The 15,645-nt window shown below is 38.1% G+C and overlaps 2 protein-coding genes across 2 annotated transcripts in view; both read right to left on the minus strand.

Moving 5' to 3' along the window:
• Positions 1–15,262, minus strand: part of SFMBT1 (Scm like with four mbt domains 1) — a 227,305-nt gene extending 212,043 nt beyond the window's left edge. Inside the window, 1 exon segment of the mRNA XM_074198215.1 lies at positions 15,176–15,262. The gene's annotated coding sequence lies outside the window, so the exon portion shown is untranslated.
• The window catches only part of LOC141496528 (scm-like with four MBT domains protein 1), a 79,429-nt gene extending 64,167 nt beyond the window's left edge, over positions 1–15,262 (minus strand). The window contains exon 1 of the mRNA XM_074199029.1: positions 15,176–15,262. Within this exon, the coding sequence (XP_074055130.1) occupies positions 15,176–15,203 (28 nt within the window). The 5' untranslated portion in view covers positions 15,204–15,262. The remainder of the gene's footprint in view (positions 1–15,175) is intronic.
• Positions 15,263–15,645: the final 383 nt, after the last annotated feature.

The raw sequence follows: 15,645 nt of genomic DNA on the forward strand, positions 1-15,645 counted from the left end.
AATAAAAAGATCAAAAATGAAAGTAATAATATTTCTTCTCAAGCAGTTTATATTTTAGTTGGTAATAGAATAGATAAAGAGATAAATCTAAGATTAATTTATAAAGGAAGAGCACCAATAACTAAAAAGTAAAAGAGTAATTTAAATCTAAGGAGATCAAGAAATGATTTATATAGGAGTTAAAACCTGAGGTGAGCTTTGAATTAAGTTAGGAGACTCTTAAGAGATGGAAATGAGGGGAAGGAGCACAGTATAGGCATAGAGCCTTATGATAGGAGTTCAGGAACAGCAATAGTTAATTCCCTCCAAAAGGGAGTAAATATGAAACAATTCTAAAAATAAAAGCAGTCTGTAAAGTTCACTCCATTTTATGGCCCGTCCTCAGTCCCTACCAAAATGACATTTTTGTTTGAAGTAACTTAAGAAGTTAATGGTACTTATCTACCTCTGATTTCTACTTTTGGATAACATAGTCCAGGGGGTTCTTAATCTGGGTCTGTGAACTTTATAGATATTTTCAAAAGAAATATTTTCCTAATTTTATTTCAATAAAAAGGGTTTCCTTTGTAATCCTATGTACTTATGAATTTTAATACATTTTTTCTAAGAGGAAAATTATTCAAAAAAAAATTTCCTGGTCTAATTCTATCTGTTCCAATAGCTTCACTTTGAAGTGGGAAGAGTAGGACTCAAAAGACTTAGATTCAAAAGTTGTGTGGTTTGGGACAAATCATTTAACATCCAGGGTCTCATTTTCTTAGTCTGTAAAATAGTGGTTCCAGCCTCCCTTCCTTCCCTAAATTCTTATACCAGGACCCCTTCTCCTCTAACTGTAGGGCACTCATGGGCTTCAGGACCTCCATTGAAGGAGGAGTCCCAGAACAGTCTTTTCCCCATTTCCTACTGTTTTTGAACTTTTACATAATGCTGGTACCAGAAAACTTCTCCCTGTCTGTTAGCAGTCCCCTCTCCCTCCTCCAGCCCAAGTCTTCCTCAATTAAACATTGGGTTCCTTAAGGGAAAGGAATATCTTTCAATTTCTATTTGCCTGATCAGTACTTGGTAACCAGTAGGCACTTGATCAATGTATACTGACTGTTTCAAGAATCAAATAAGAGGGGGCGGTTGGATGATGAGTGGACAGAGCACTGGCCCTGGAGTCAGGAGGACCTTAGTTCAAATCCAACTTCAGACATTTAATAATTACCTAGCTGTGTGGCCTTGGGCAAGTCACTTTAAAAAAAAAAGAATCAAAGAAGAGAAAGGTTGTGAAAATGGATCTTATCTCATATTACATATCATAGTTACCGGTATTTATTTCACACTGTATCACGTAAGTTCTTTGCAAAGTATTACTTTGCCACATCAAACAAATAAGGCAGGCAACATCTGGTGTATTAATATTTTAAAACAGACCACATTACAGTGGTACATGACAGTGAATGCACCTGTCATTTTTGCTAAACTATTTTTTTCTTTATTAAAAGAGGGCAGATAGGGGTGGCTAGGTGGTGCAGTGGATAAAGCACTGGCCCTGGAGTGAAGTGGATAAAGCGCTGGCCCTGGAGTCAGGAGTACCTGGGTTCAAAATCCAGTCTCAGACACTTGATAATTACCTAGCTGTGTGGTCTTGGGAAGTCACTTAACTCCATTTGCCTTGCAAAAACAAACAAAAAAAAAAACCCTAAAAAAAAAAAGAGGGCAGAGGGATTCTTCACTTGCAAGAGATGAGAGTAGACAAACTTAGCAAACAATTGCGATATTTTTAAAAAGGCTTAATCTGAAAATCCAGTATGAAACTGCCAAGAAGCACATGATGCATATTTATCATAAATATTTCTGATATTATCCCCACTAGGTAAAGTTCAGCATAAAGAGATCTCAGTGCACACAGCACAGTAATTTCTAGGTCTGGCTGAAAAATTTCTTATCTTCAAGATCCAAAACTAAAGCTGGTAGGATATTTGAAATCTTCTAATTTTATCTCCTACAGAAAACCAATAGGTTCTACACATTTCCCCACATATCTCCCATCTATTCTTTCCTTACCTTTCTGCAAAGTAGGCTTTAGTAACTACAGGGATTTTAATAGAATGGTTTTAAACTCATCCACATCTACAGAGGTACTATTAAATTAGTCCTATCCAATTTTTATTTCTACCTAATTAAATACTTGGAAATTCACTACTTGAATAATTCAAAGAAACTCAGCGTTATGGTATTGTCATTAAAGAATATTTCAAAGGTGGAACTCTAATACATTTAATTTGAAATAGAATCAATGAAAGAGAATTCTAAATTGGGAGCACATTCAACAATGCCTCTATTCTACATTCCTGTTTTCAGGGGGATGAACATTCTTCAACTATACTAAAGCAACTTATACTGATAAATGAAAATGTATTTCAAAAAGTCTCCAATTTTTTAAAATACCTAATAATTAATTCACCCAGTCTCCAATTGACTTGATTTTTATTACATTTGTAATAATTCCTTATAAATTGTACCAGATTAAATTACCAAAAAGAAGATGTATTAATAATTAAACAATAGGTATGCTTTCTAAGGCAGGTAGTTCTCATGTCTTAAAGTAGTTGCTACTTGGAGAGTTATGAAATGTTTTTGGATGCCATGAGAGGTCTGAAATAAAAGTCAGGAGACCTGGGTTCATAGCTTAGATAAGTACCATTAACTTGCTCTGTGAAACTACTCAGCCTTGGCTGCAAAGTATTATAACCAACTACCTATTATTACTGTTTTTAAAAACTGCAAGCACTATCCTTAGAGAAACGTTTTCCAAAATGAAACTGAATAAACACATTAACATATACTTTTCACAACAATTGGTTTATCTCATCTGTGGGTTGAAAAAATAGGTTAAAAAAAACCACTTCTGTCACGAACGTCTATCTGAACCAAAACCAAAATCTTTAAATCTTTACATTTCATTCTGAAGTGAGTAAGATACACTTGAAATCCATTTCTACTGAATACAATAAAAAAGAACATATATTTCATATGGAAATATGGTTTCCACAATATACTTCATTCATTCATTAAGCATTTATTAAAGCACCTTCAATGGGACAGGCACAAAAATGAAACCACTTTTTTTTTACACTCTATTGGGGGGGGGGGGACAATACACCCATAAAAATACAAAATGCATACAAATGGATTTTCAGGGGGAAAACACTGACTCCTTGAAGGTAGGGTCACTTGAGCTGAGCTGTGAAGAAAGACTAAAAAGACTATTCAAAGAACCCGATGTAGAACCCATGGCATGAACACAAGAAGGTCATTGTGACTGCAACACAGGATGCAAGAAGGTTAGCAATACTCAATAGACCTGGAATTGCAGGCAGTCAAACAGAAGAGCTTGTATTTTATAATAATGGAAATTTCTTTACCAGGAAAGGAACACAACCAAAATGATGCTTTAGAGATAACAGTTTGGCATCTGGATAGAGAAGAACTGGAGGGGGAGAGACATTAGTTGAAAGGGGATGGGAGAAGAAGGATGGTTTAGAAGCTTCAGAAAAGAGTTTGAAACAGTTGCTAAGAGAAGGTGACTGAGAACCCATGAAAGGGTCTTTTTTTAAAATCTTCACTTTCAACTCTCTACATTATCAACAGATACACAGGGAATCACTCTCTCCTCCTTGATAATCTCTTATCTCCAGAATTTCAGGACACCACTGTCCTTTACATAGTTTGTTCTCTCCTCCAGTAGACTGTGAGCTCCTTGAGGGAAGGCACTGTTTTTTTGCCTCTGTATCCACAGGGTTTGGCACATGGTAGGAGCTTGATAAATATTCATGGAATGGTTGGTTTGAATGAATGAAGTAGATGGGATGGGAGTAAAGGCCATGGATATAAGACAAGGAAGGAACAAGGATAAGAACACTGAAAAAGCTGGACTAGTTCACTAAAAGTATACAGTGAGGCCAAAACATGAATGATGACACAAGAAATAAGGGAGAAAGAAAGAGGAACTGGAAGATCATGGCAGACAAGAGGTCTGGGACAGTTGTGAGAGGTGAAAGGCTAGGAGGCTGAGGTCAGGTAATGGAGGGAGAACACTTGTGGGAGAAGAGGGACAGTCAACTCATAGAAAGCAAGAAAACTGGAGTTCCCAGTGATAAGAAGGGACTGACATATAAGGAAGACTGAGTCACGCACTGAACTCCATGAGAAAAGAAAAAGAATGACTTTGGGGTGGGGGGTGCAAGTTGAAGCGGGGGGGGGGGGGGGGGGGGGGAGATTGAGTATTACATCTGAATGCAGTAACTCCTAAAGAAAGAAGTACAACGTGATGGTTGTAGGGAGAAAGTCTAGAAGTCTTCCTGACCCGTTGGGTAAATAAGTAATAGCTGAAAGATGGCTTCTTAAAATCATCTAGGTACATGATGGAGGGAGGAAGAGGAAGAGGTGGTGGTGGTGGTGGTGGTGATATAACTGGTAGAGCTTTGGTTTAGGTATTAATTAGGTATTAATTAACCATTTACACAGACACACCTCATTTGTGTCTCAACAAAGAGGTGCCATTCTTTCTGTTGATTCTTCACAAAAGCAAAATCTAACAGAATGATTTAGGTAATCCGAAAGAGTACAGTGTTTCTTACACATAGAAAACTTTTAAAAGGCATAACATTTGTTTCTAAACTAAGAATGTTTAAAATTAATCTGTTTCTACAAAGGTTAAAAATCCTATTATATGCCATATTTCATTTGGCCCTCATGATGATGTAGAGTAAGTGATAGAGTAGAATAAGTAATACAGGTAATATTATCTCAAGTTTTAGAGATGAGCAAACTAAGGACCAAAAAAGGGGTTATGTGACAACTAGTATCAGAGACTTTTAAAAAATGTTAGAATATAAACTGAGTTGCTTTGTAAAAGAAATTCATATCTACTTTTAGGAGAATACTGAGTGAATTAAGATTGATATTTAAAATTACTGTCTTTACCCTAGAATCATTTTTATGGGGCAATATTATTGTTTTCCTTATTTAAAATATTCTGCTAAAATACTATGACCAAGCAACTTACACAAAGAGTTCCAACTTTTCACTAAGGTATATCAATGACATAAAATTTTTCATTCTAAAGTTTGGACTACAGTAAAATTTAGAAGGGAATGGTGGAACAGAAGATAGGGTACTAGGTTTGGATTTCAGATTTTTACTAGTGGTAATGGGGAATTCACTTAACCTGTTTGTCTTAGTTTCCTCATCTATAAAATAGGAATAATAAAAGCACCTAATTTCCGGTGTTGTTTCAAGAATCATGAGATAATATCTGTAAAGCACTTAGCAAAGTGCTTGGCAGTAGTAAGTGCTATAGAAATGTGAGTTATTATTATTATTATTATTATTATTATTAGTTAGCATTTGAAGAAAGAAAAAATTTCACTAATAAGGCATTGGAATATTTTATTCACTTAATGTTCATGATTCTAAGTCACAATCTATTTCCTCCACTTCAGGATCAGTGTATTCAGGTTTAATAGTAATATTTAATCAGAATAAGAGAAATAGAGTGGTATGCTAATTCCTAATTAAAATACTGTGTAATATTAAATGGAAATTCTACTTGATAATTTTAAAGATAAGAATTGATCACATATTAAATCACAATCTTTTCTAAGTTTACTAATTAGAACTTTCTTTAGGGAACATTCCTAAACAATTTATACAAAAATAGATATATTCCAAAATTGGTATAAAGGGTTATCTGAAAACAAGCAGGGTTTAAAAAGTCAGTAACCTGGGGGCAGCTAGGTGGCGCAGTGGATAGAGCACTGGCCCTGGAGTCGGGAAAACCTGAGTTCAATTCTGGCCTCAGACACTCAATAATCACCTAGCTGTGTGACCTTGGCCAAGTCACTTAACCCCACTGCCTTGCAAAAAAACAAACAAAAAAAAAGCCAAAAACCTGAGAATCTAGGAATCTATTGCTTCCTCCAAATTAATGCAAGACATTTTAATTTCCCAAACAAGTAACAGAAAATAGTCCACGTGGAAGATATAACCTACCTTTGTACAACTCCTAGAATTCAGGAAAAGTAATAAAGAAACATGTAAAATGTATAAAAGAGCTCTAGTATTAATTTGAATAAAGACTTCTAGTTATACTGTGTTAAAATCATTTGAGAAAGGATGGCTGGTCCAGGGAATTCAAAGAGTTCTTTAGGAAAAAAATAATTTATCTATTTTCTTCTTGCCTTTTAATTTTATCAATCACATTGGGTTGTCTCTTTCCTGATAGTAGATATAGCTTTAATTTTTTTTTAATTGGCATATTCTTCTAAGCGTTGTTTTTCTTTGAAGCAAATTCTTCATTTTCAAATAAGATGACCATGTTTGCAGAGTATGAGGATGTGAACTAGTCAGTAATCTTATATCACAAAAGAATCCATGCATTTGTCCCTTCAATAATCTCTCCCTGCTTCATCTTCCACCTCTCTTTCCCTAATGGCTCTACTCCCACTGCCTACAAACATTGCAAGTTCTTACTCAAACTTAAGAAAACTGTATTAGATTCCACTACTCCCTCTCAAGCTCAAGAAGTTGTCTCATAAGGAATGGTCAAAGGACCTGAAGGTGTTACAAAAGAAAACTTGTGTAAAATGAAAAGAATCAGACTTAGTTTGCTTGGTCACAGATCAGAAACTAGGATCAAAACAAAGAAAATAAAAATAGAAACTCATTCAACAAAAAAATTAAAACTCTCCCCAAAATCAAACTAATTAGCTCTTTGACTCCAACTCCTTATTTTCAATACACTCCTCTTAGTCAATTTACTTATCTTATCATTTCTATCTCTACAACATTCCTCCAGAAGCAGCATTAGAGGTGAAATCAATATATGGTATAGTAGGAAGAAGTAACTCAAGTCTCTGCCATGAAACTTCTCCAAGGAGATACAAGAAACACTGCAGATATAATCCTGATTAGGATGTTCAAGAAACAGTCAGGACACCCACTATTCTAACCCACACTGGCACAACAAGAAAGACATAGAAAGGTCCTGGGACATTGGGGGGGGGGGCAGTTTGGGGGTACACATCAGAGCAAGAAGAGGTTCCACATCCAGCATGTATGGTGCAGGAATAGGTGTCAGTTGTCAGCTTTGTTGCCCACTACCCAGTTTCAGGGTAGAGAACCAAAAATGATAAAGGGAATGCTTTCAGAGAAGTCTAGAAAGTCTTGTTTGAATTGAAGCAGAATAAAGGGGGCAAAACCAAAAAAAACAACTTATACAGAGACAACTCTGAAACTCTGAAAAACTGAAACTCTGAAAGGCTCAGAAGATCTGATCAGCATAATGATCAACAATTCTCGAGGATTAATGATAAAGTATGTTACCATCTGCTGATAGACCATTCAGAATGAAAAATGAGACGCAGAAATTGTTGTTGTCACTGTTGTTGTTTTGGTGGTGGAGATATGGACAATACAGAAATTTTTTTGCTTGACTATGTGTTTATAATAGATTTTTCTTTCCCTTCTCATTTAGAGGGAAGGGCAGATTTTTTTGCTGATCAAAAAAGTAAAATTTAATTAAAAAAAAGAAAAATGAAATCCATCATTTTTTCATTACACTATAACCTATCTTTCCAATTTATTTCCAAATACTTCCATCATCACACACTCTTCATTTTAGCCAAAATGGCCTAGTAACCATTCTTTAATTTCAGCATTCCATCTTTTGGCTCCAAGCCTTCACTCAAGTTTCACCCAAGTTATTCCCCCAAGCTTAGAATATACTCCTTCACCTGAATCTCTCTGAAGCCTTAGCAACCTTCAGAATACAGCTCAAGCAAGCCTTGTAAAAATTCAAGTGCTAAGGTACTTCGTATGAGAAGCTGTTTCCGATCTCTCCAGCTAGTAATGCCACCTCTCTTCAAATTTCCTGAATTTAATTATTTGTATGTAAGTTTTTTACCTCTAGGAAACTGTAAGCTACTTAAATATGTACATATTTATACCTGGAGAACAGGATCTATTTGTGAATTTGTATTTGGACCTAGCACAGTGTATAGTATGTAGCAAGTACTTAAAAAAATAATGAATAAATAAGACAACTGATTGATAAACCAAGATAATAAAGGAGGGCCTTGCCCTCCAAAAAGAAAAGAGGGAAGGAAATCAGAGATTCCCATTGGGAATGAGTGAGAAAAATGGGACCAGATAATGTTGGTACTTGAACACTTGACAGATTATTTGGTTTCTTAATCAGACAGGTATTCATAAGACACATGAGAGTCCTGAAAGCAGCAAGTGACAGGCTAAAACTAGTAATTTAGGAAGAAAAATTTTAAAAAACATCAAAAAAAAAAAAAAGGAAGAAAAATCTCATAGCGATATAGGGAGAAACCAATACCAAGTAGATTAGATAGGAGGCTAATGATGCAATAATCTAGTTGTGTAGAGATAATGACCTGAAAACAGAGTGACAGAATTAATATATGTGAGATTAGGAAGAGGACGTCAAGTCAACAATAATTTATTAAGCATTTATGAGGTGCCAGGTACTCTGATAAGCACTAAAACTTGAAAGAAAGGCAAAAGCAATCCTTGCCCTAAAGCAGCTCACATTCTAATGGGAGAAACATCTGTTGTGTACCCCAACTATCTGCTCAGTAGATGTGAGTTGATCTGAGTGGAAAGCACAAGCAACTGGGAAATCTGAGAAAAGACACATAAAGAAGATGGGACCTGAGCTGAGTCTTGAAGAAAGTTAGGGAAGTTAAGAGACAGAGGTATGGAGTGAGAGCATTTCAAGAATGAGGTACAGTCAGTGCAAAGGTATGAAGAGTGAAGAAGTGCAAGCAACAGCAAATCTACTAGTATTGATAGATTAGAGTAAATAAAAAGGTTTAAATAGTAAGAAAATTAGAAAAATTGAAAACAGCTAGGTTACAAAAGGATTTGAGTGACAGAGAATATACTGATCTTGGAAGTCATGGGAAACAAACGAAGCGTAGGCAAAGGGCATGGGAGCACAGAATACCTGCTTTAGCAGACCAATAGAGGAAGAACTGGATTGAGAAAAGAGTTAATTAGGAATTCAGGCAAAGGATGAGGATGTCCAGAACTAGGGTGGAGGCTATGTTAGTTGAGAGGAGAGGACATACATTCCATGGAAACCTATGGAACTTATGAGTTCCCATGGCAAGGAAGTATAGGGTAACTTCTGAACAAAGTGCAGGCAGTCTAGCTCCACAACACCTCCTCAAGCAAAAACCTAAATAGAATATCAGATGGCATGATCAAGAAATTCAACAAGAAACAATGAAAGGTACTTCTTCCAACTCAGAACTACACAAAACTTCAGCTGGCAGCCTATGGGCCACAGGAAAGGAGGGCTGCTGCCAAAGCTAGCATCAAGACAAACCAACAAGACAGAGGCCTCCCATAGAAACTACAGATTGTCCAGATATGTGTAACCCTCAAGGCTCTGTACTTGGAAGCAGTGAGAGAAAGGCCTCCCATGTAAAAGCCCTCAGATGATTAAAAAAAAAAATCCATATTTTCCATGGGGACTGGTAGCAACCTGAATGGTTGAGTGGTCTCAGCTGGAAAAGCCCAAGCTCAGGTCCCTCACACTTTGCCCTGAGAAACCACAGAGGACCCTGTAGAACCAAAAAGCAATGAACCTCAAAGACCCAGGGATGGAGGAGGGGATGACACCAAGAACAGAAGGGGAAGAGAAAGGAAAGAGAGATGGAATAACAACTACTACATATCCAGAAGTGTGCCAAGTGCTTTACAAACATTTCATTTGCTCTTCCAATCAATTCTGCCAGGCCTAGGGCTACTATTATCTCCATTTTACAACTGAAGAAACTGAGGCAAACACAAGCTCATTGACTTGTCCACAGTCACACATCAAGTGTCTGATGATGCAATGAAGCTTTGCTCCTGGGTGACTTAGCTATCTGGAGGTGAAGGTCAATGTAAGAATACAGCTGGCAAAAACGAGCTGAATGGTTGACCAGCCTTCCCTGGCACAAAGCCCCAATCTGAGAACTATGACTACAGTAATATAAGCAAGCAGAAGATATAAATGCCTATAAAGAATTATAACAGATCCAAAGTGCAAAGATTGCAAAGATGCAAAAATACAGCACAAAAGAAGAGAACAATTCCATAATAACTTCAAGGCCAGACTCAAGGAAAGAAAATTAATTTTCCACATAAATATCTAAAATGAAATAAAAAATGAAAAATGAAATCAAAGCTGTGAAGGAAAGGAATTTTAAAAAAGGATAAGCTGCTTAGAACAGAAAATGATAAACTTGCACAAGGAAAAGATCCAGATAGACCAAACAGAAATCAATGGCTCTGTGAAACATCAAGCAATATTAGAACAAAGCCAACAGAGTAAAAAATTTAAGAAAACAGAAGATATCTGATATCAAAGACTGACTTGGGGAAAAGAGCAAGGAAAGATAATTTAAGAACCTCTAGACTCTCAGCAAACTTTTTTAAAAGCCTGGATGCTATATTTCAACAAATGATAAATGAAACTGCTCAAAGGACAAAGAAAAATAAAGGGGTAGAATGATAACTTTACTGCAATGAAGGTCAAGTTGAGGTTGAATAGCATACATTTATAGCGGGACTAGCTGGCATGGTTTTGTCATTTTTATCTGGCTCCGCATCAATAGGAGTACATCAATAGAAGTGAAGAAAACAGATGGTAAATGTAAACTACAACTGGGATTTGGCAAGTTATGATTGGCAATAGAACAAAGGAGCAAGGAATTTCAGCAGAAGACAGTAGAGAGTTAAGTGGTTCACCAACAGGTAGAGGTAGAGAAGAGAGACTATGGTAGAAGAACGCAATATATATACAGGGGAGTCAGACTAGGAAAAAAGTGAGGGATGGAGAGATAGGTCATGGTGAGAATAAAAACAGGCTTAGGGCTTTCAGGGGGTGGAGCCAAGATGGCGACATGAAGGGATCAAGTCTTAGGAGCTCTCTGATAAAACTCATAAACTAAGGACTCTAACTAAACTTTCGAGAGACAGAACCCACAAAGGGACCCAGTGAGGCAGTTCTCCTACTCAAGGTAACGTGGAAAAGAGCAGAAAGGCTCTGCTCCCCGGGGTCGGAGGGGTGGCCAGCCAGAGGGGTGGCCCGCCAGAGCAAAAGAACTTCAGCCTCCCGGAGGCAGCCCCAGGACGCTGGAAGCCGTGGCTCACAGCAGCAGGGGTCTCCTGCACAAAGTGGGGGAACAGCGGGGTACCTCTGCCAGAGCCAGCATGTGGAGCCCAGCCCTCAGGGCACACAGCTAGCAGCTTTCCGCAGCCCAGACCCTCTGACCAGGAAACAGAAGCAGGCGGAGCTGGTAAGCAGGAGCCCCCAGGGCATGGGCCCATTGAGCTGAGGGAGGGGAGAGAAGAGAGAAACTGCAGAGCTCTGTCCTCTGCCCCTGGAGCCAGACTCTGGGGCTCTGACCACATTCAGATCCTGATCCCAGTCTAGGCCCCACCATAGAACAGCAGCGGCCCCGCCACCTCAGCCCCGTAGCAGAGGGGGGAGCTTATGGTCATTCACAGACCAGGAGGGAGGACAGAGCCTCACACACTGAGACCATTGTGGGAGTGTCCCAAAAGCTCAGGAAGCACCCCAAAAAACAGGCTTAGGCTGGGAAAATGAGCAAGCAAAGAAACAAGAGGAAGACCATTGAGAAATATTTTGCAAATGAGCCCAAGAAGGATCAAAATACTCAGTCTGAAGATGAGGAAGCACAAGCTCCTGCATCTGAAGACTCCAAGAAAAACAGAAATTGGGCTCAGGCTATGACAGAGCTCAAAAAAGACTTTGAAAATCAAACGAGGGAGTTGGAAGAAAAACTGAGAAAAGAAAGGAGAGAGATGCAGGTAAAACATGAAAATGAAGTCAGCAGCTTAGTCAAGGAAATCCAAAAAAATGCTGAAGAAAATAGCATGCTAAAAACCAGCTTAGGTCAAATGGATAAAACAGTTCAAAAAGTTATTGAGGAGAAGAATGCTTTAAAAAGCAAAATTGGCCAGATGGAAAAAGAGATAAGAAAACTCTCTGAGGAGAACAAATCCTTCAGACAGAGAATAGAATTCAGGGAGATTGATGAATTTACCAGAAATCAGGAATCAATACTTCAAAACCAAAAAAATGAAAAATTAGAAGAAAATGTGAAATATCTTATTGAAAAAAACAACTGATATAGAAAACAGACTTAGGAAAGATAATTTTAAAATTATTGGAATACCTGAAAGTCATGATCAGGAAGAGCCTTGACATCATTTTCAAAGAATTACTACAAGAAAATTGCCCTGATATTCTAGAAGCAGAGGGCAAAATAGAAATGGAGAGAATCCACCGATCCCCCTGAGAAAGAGATCCCAAAAAACCAACCCCCAGGAATATTATAGCCAAGTTCCAGAACTCCCAAGTCAAAGAGAAAATATTACAAGCAGCCAGAAGAACACAGTTCAAATATCGTGGAGCTGCAGTCAGGATCACACAGGACTTAGCAGCAACTACAATGGAAGATCGTAGGGCTTGGAATACAATATACCGGAAGGCAAAAGAGCTTAGAATGCAGCCAAGAATGAACTACCCAGCAAGGCTGAATGTCCTCTTCCAGGGAAAAAGATGGACTTTCAATGAACCAGGGGAATTTCAAATGTTCCTGTTGGAATGGCCAGAGCTGAACAGAAGGTTTGATCTTCAGATACAGGACTCAGGTGAAGCATGGAGATTGGAGGAGAGGGGAGAAATATGAGGGACTTAATGAGGATGATAGAAAAATGATACTGATAATATTCATATGAACCATCTCAGTTAATAGAGCAGGTAGAGGGAGCTTTTATAGTTGAAGCACAGGAGAAAGCTGAATTCGAAGATAAAATATGGTGTAAAAATGGAGTCAATAGGGAAAAAAGGGGAAATGGAATGGGAGGAAGAAAAAGGAGAGGGGGGAATAGTCCAAGATATTTCACATAATAAGATTTTTTTTTATTACAATGAGCTATTGCAATGATATGGAAGGGGGGAGGCAAGGGGGAATGAGGGAACCTTTGCTCTCATCACAGATGACTAGGAGAGGAAACAGCAGATATACACAATGGAGTATAGACATCTGGAGTAAGAAGGGGAGGGGCAGGGGGAAGGGGGGGATGTGAATAAAGGAGGAGAGGATGGACCATGGGGGGAGAGTGGTCAGATATAACACATTTTCTTTTTTACTTCTTGCAAGGGGCTGGGATTGGATGGCCTGCCCAGGACCATAGGGCCAGGTGGATTCTGGGCCTAAGGGGTGGTATCGGGGCTCAGGACCTCTTGGCCCCAGGACCAGGGATCTGTCTGCTGCGCCACTCAGCGACCCTACAGCAGAGTCAGAGTGAAAGGAGAGAGAAAATATAGTACATGGTAGTGGAGAAATAAGAAAGGAGGGAGTTGCAATCAGCAATGGCAACGTTGGAAAAATATGGAAGTGACTTTTGTAATGGACTTATCATAAAGAATGTGATCCACCCATGACAAAGACTGAAGCACATTTTTTGTTATTATTATTTGGGGGAGGGTGCAGGGCAAATGGGGCTGGGCAGCCTGCCTGGGGCCACATAGCAGGGTGATCTTTGGCTGTCTGGGGCCGGATTTGGACCCAGGTGCTCCTGGCTCAAGGGCCAATGCTCTGTCTGCCACCCAGCCACCCCTACTATTATTACTATTTTATTTTATTTTGGGTCTTTTTTTCTTCTTTCTGGTTTTTGCAGGGCAGTGGGGATCGGGTGGCTTGCATGTCACATGGCTGGGTGATTATTGGGTTTATGAGGCTGGATATGGACTCGGGTGCTTGTGGCTCCAGGGCCGGTGCTTCGTCCATTGCGCCACCTGGCCATACCTACAATTATTACTATTATTATTTTTTTTAATTTTAATTTTTTTTCTCTCCCCTTTACTTTTTTCGCCCAAGCAAGTCTATCTATATTCATGGGGGGAGGGGCATTTTGTTTACTTGTAAACAAGAATATTTTATTAATGTAAAAAAAATTTGTATAAAATGAGGATAAAAATAAATTGAAAAAATAAATAAATTCTTTCATAAATTGGCCTCTTAAAATAAAAAATAAAAAAACAGGCTTAGGGGTCATAAGTCATGAGAAGATAAAATAATAAAAGACAACAATATGATAAAATAATTTTGTGAACACTGAATTAGAATGTCTATGAGTGATGTCAAGATCAAAAGCAAGATGGAATGAAGGAATACGTCATAGGATTTAGACAGAATAAGGGGGCTGGCTAGGTGGCATAATGGATAAAGCACTGGCCTTAGAGTCAGGAGTACTTGAGTTCAAATCATGTCTCAGACACTTAATAATTATCTAGCTGCGTGGCCTTGGGCAACTCACTTAACGCCATTTGCCTTGCAAAAACAAACAAACAAACAAACATAAACAGAATAAGGAACTGAGAAATTAGGGTATCTGAGGGAGCACCAAAGTAAGTCTTGAAATCCCTTAGTTGTAGGCAGGAGTAGGGGAAGATTGTAAACCAGACACTGAATTCTCACTGAGGAAGGAATAACTGGACTTGGTATCACTAGCTGAGAGATGACCAAAAACAGGCAGACATTCTAAATGATTAATTTAACTAGATCATGAAAGACAAACTGACATTAAAAACCTATAAGGATTCTCAGTACCAATTCAGACTGATATGAATAGTACTATAGTTTAATTGGCAGAGCAGAACTAAAACCCAGGTCTCTTGACTTCAATTCCAAGGCTTTCCCCAATACATACTGATTTGTATTATGTTACACTGGACAAAAGGGGAAAATAAGGTAAAATGACATACCTGCTATAGGTTGACTTGCTCTTATGCTCAAAAGATTTTCTATTTTCAAAGGAAAAAGAAATCTGATGCATATAAGTTTATCTTATTTCCAGTACATGACTGTTTCCATTGAACAAGTTTGTTTTGCCATTTGCCTTAAAATTACTATAATTAAAAGTGTTTCTGCTATACTGTCCTGACTCTTTTCATCTTCTTCACCATGTTATACAATAATTATATGCCAAAAGTCAGGGGATAAAAATTATACTGTACTAGCTAAGCTCTACTTGATCATAAAGAGAAAGTTCTTTAATAAAGTGCTGATATTAATACCTGTGTCAAGCTGCTGTTCTCCGTTCATTTCCACAGCACACAGCCTCCCTCAGACACAGGGACAGAAAGTGTAAGACGCTGTCACCATCTGATCCTAATCTGTAGCTCTCTAGCTTCTGGTCAGCAGACATCCATATCGGTTTAAGTGAAAATGCTGAAAAACAAAAAAGTTTAACCAGATGAGGTCCCAAATCTGCTCTATCAGATAAGAATGAAAAAGCATTAAATAAGTTCCTATTTTGCACCAAAAAATTCTCTCTCTCTCTCTCTCTCTCTCTCTCTCTCTCTCTCTCTATCACACACATACACACACACACACACACACATATCTATACATATCTATTTTTGTATACATAGATATGCTTTTACTGTATGCATAGGTAATCTGTGAGTCATCTGCATAAAGGTGAGAATTAAACCTCAAGTGCTGAGATCATAGAGAGATATTACTAAAGAAGAAGGCCTAAGAC

The sequence above is a fragment of the Macrotis lagotis genome, chromosome 8, assembly GCF_037893015.1.
Source record: "Macrotis lagotis isolate mMagLag1 chromosome 8, bilby.v1.9.chrom.fasta, whole genome shotgun sequence".
Classification (NCBI taxonomy): Eukaryota; Metazoa; Chordata; class Mammalia; order Peramelemorphia; family Peramelidae; genus Macrotis; species Macrotis lagotis.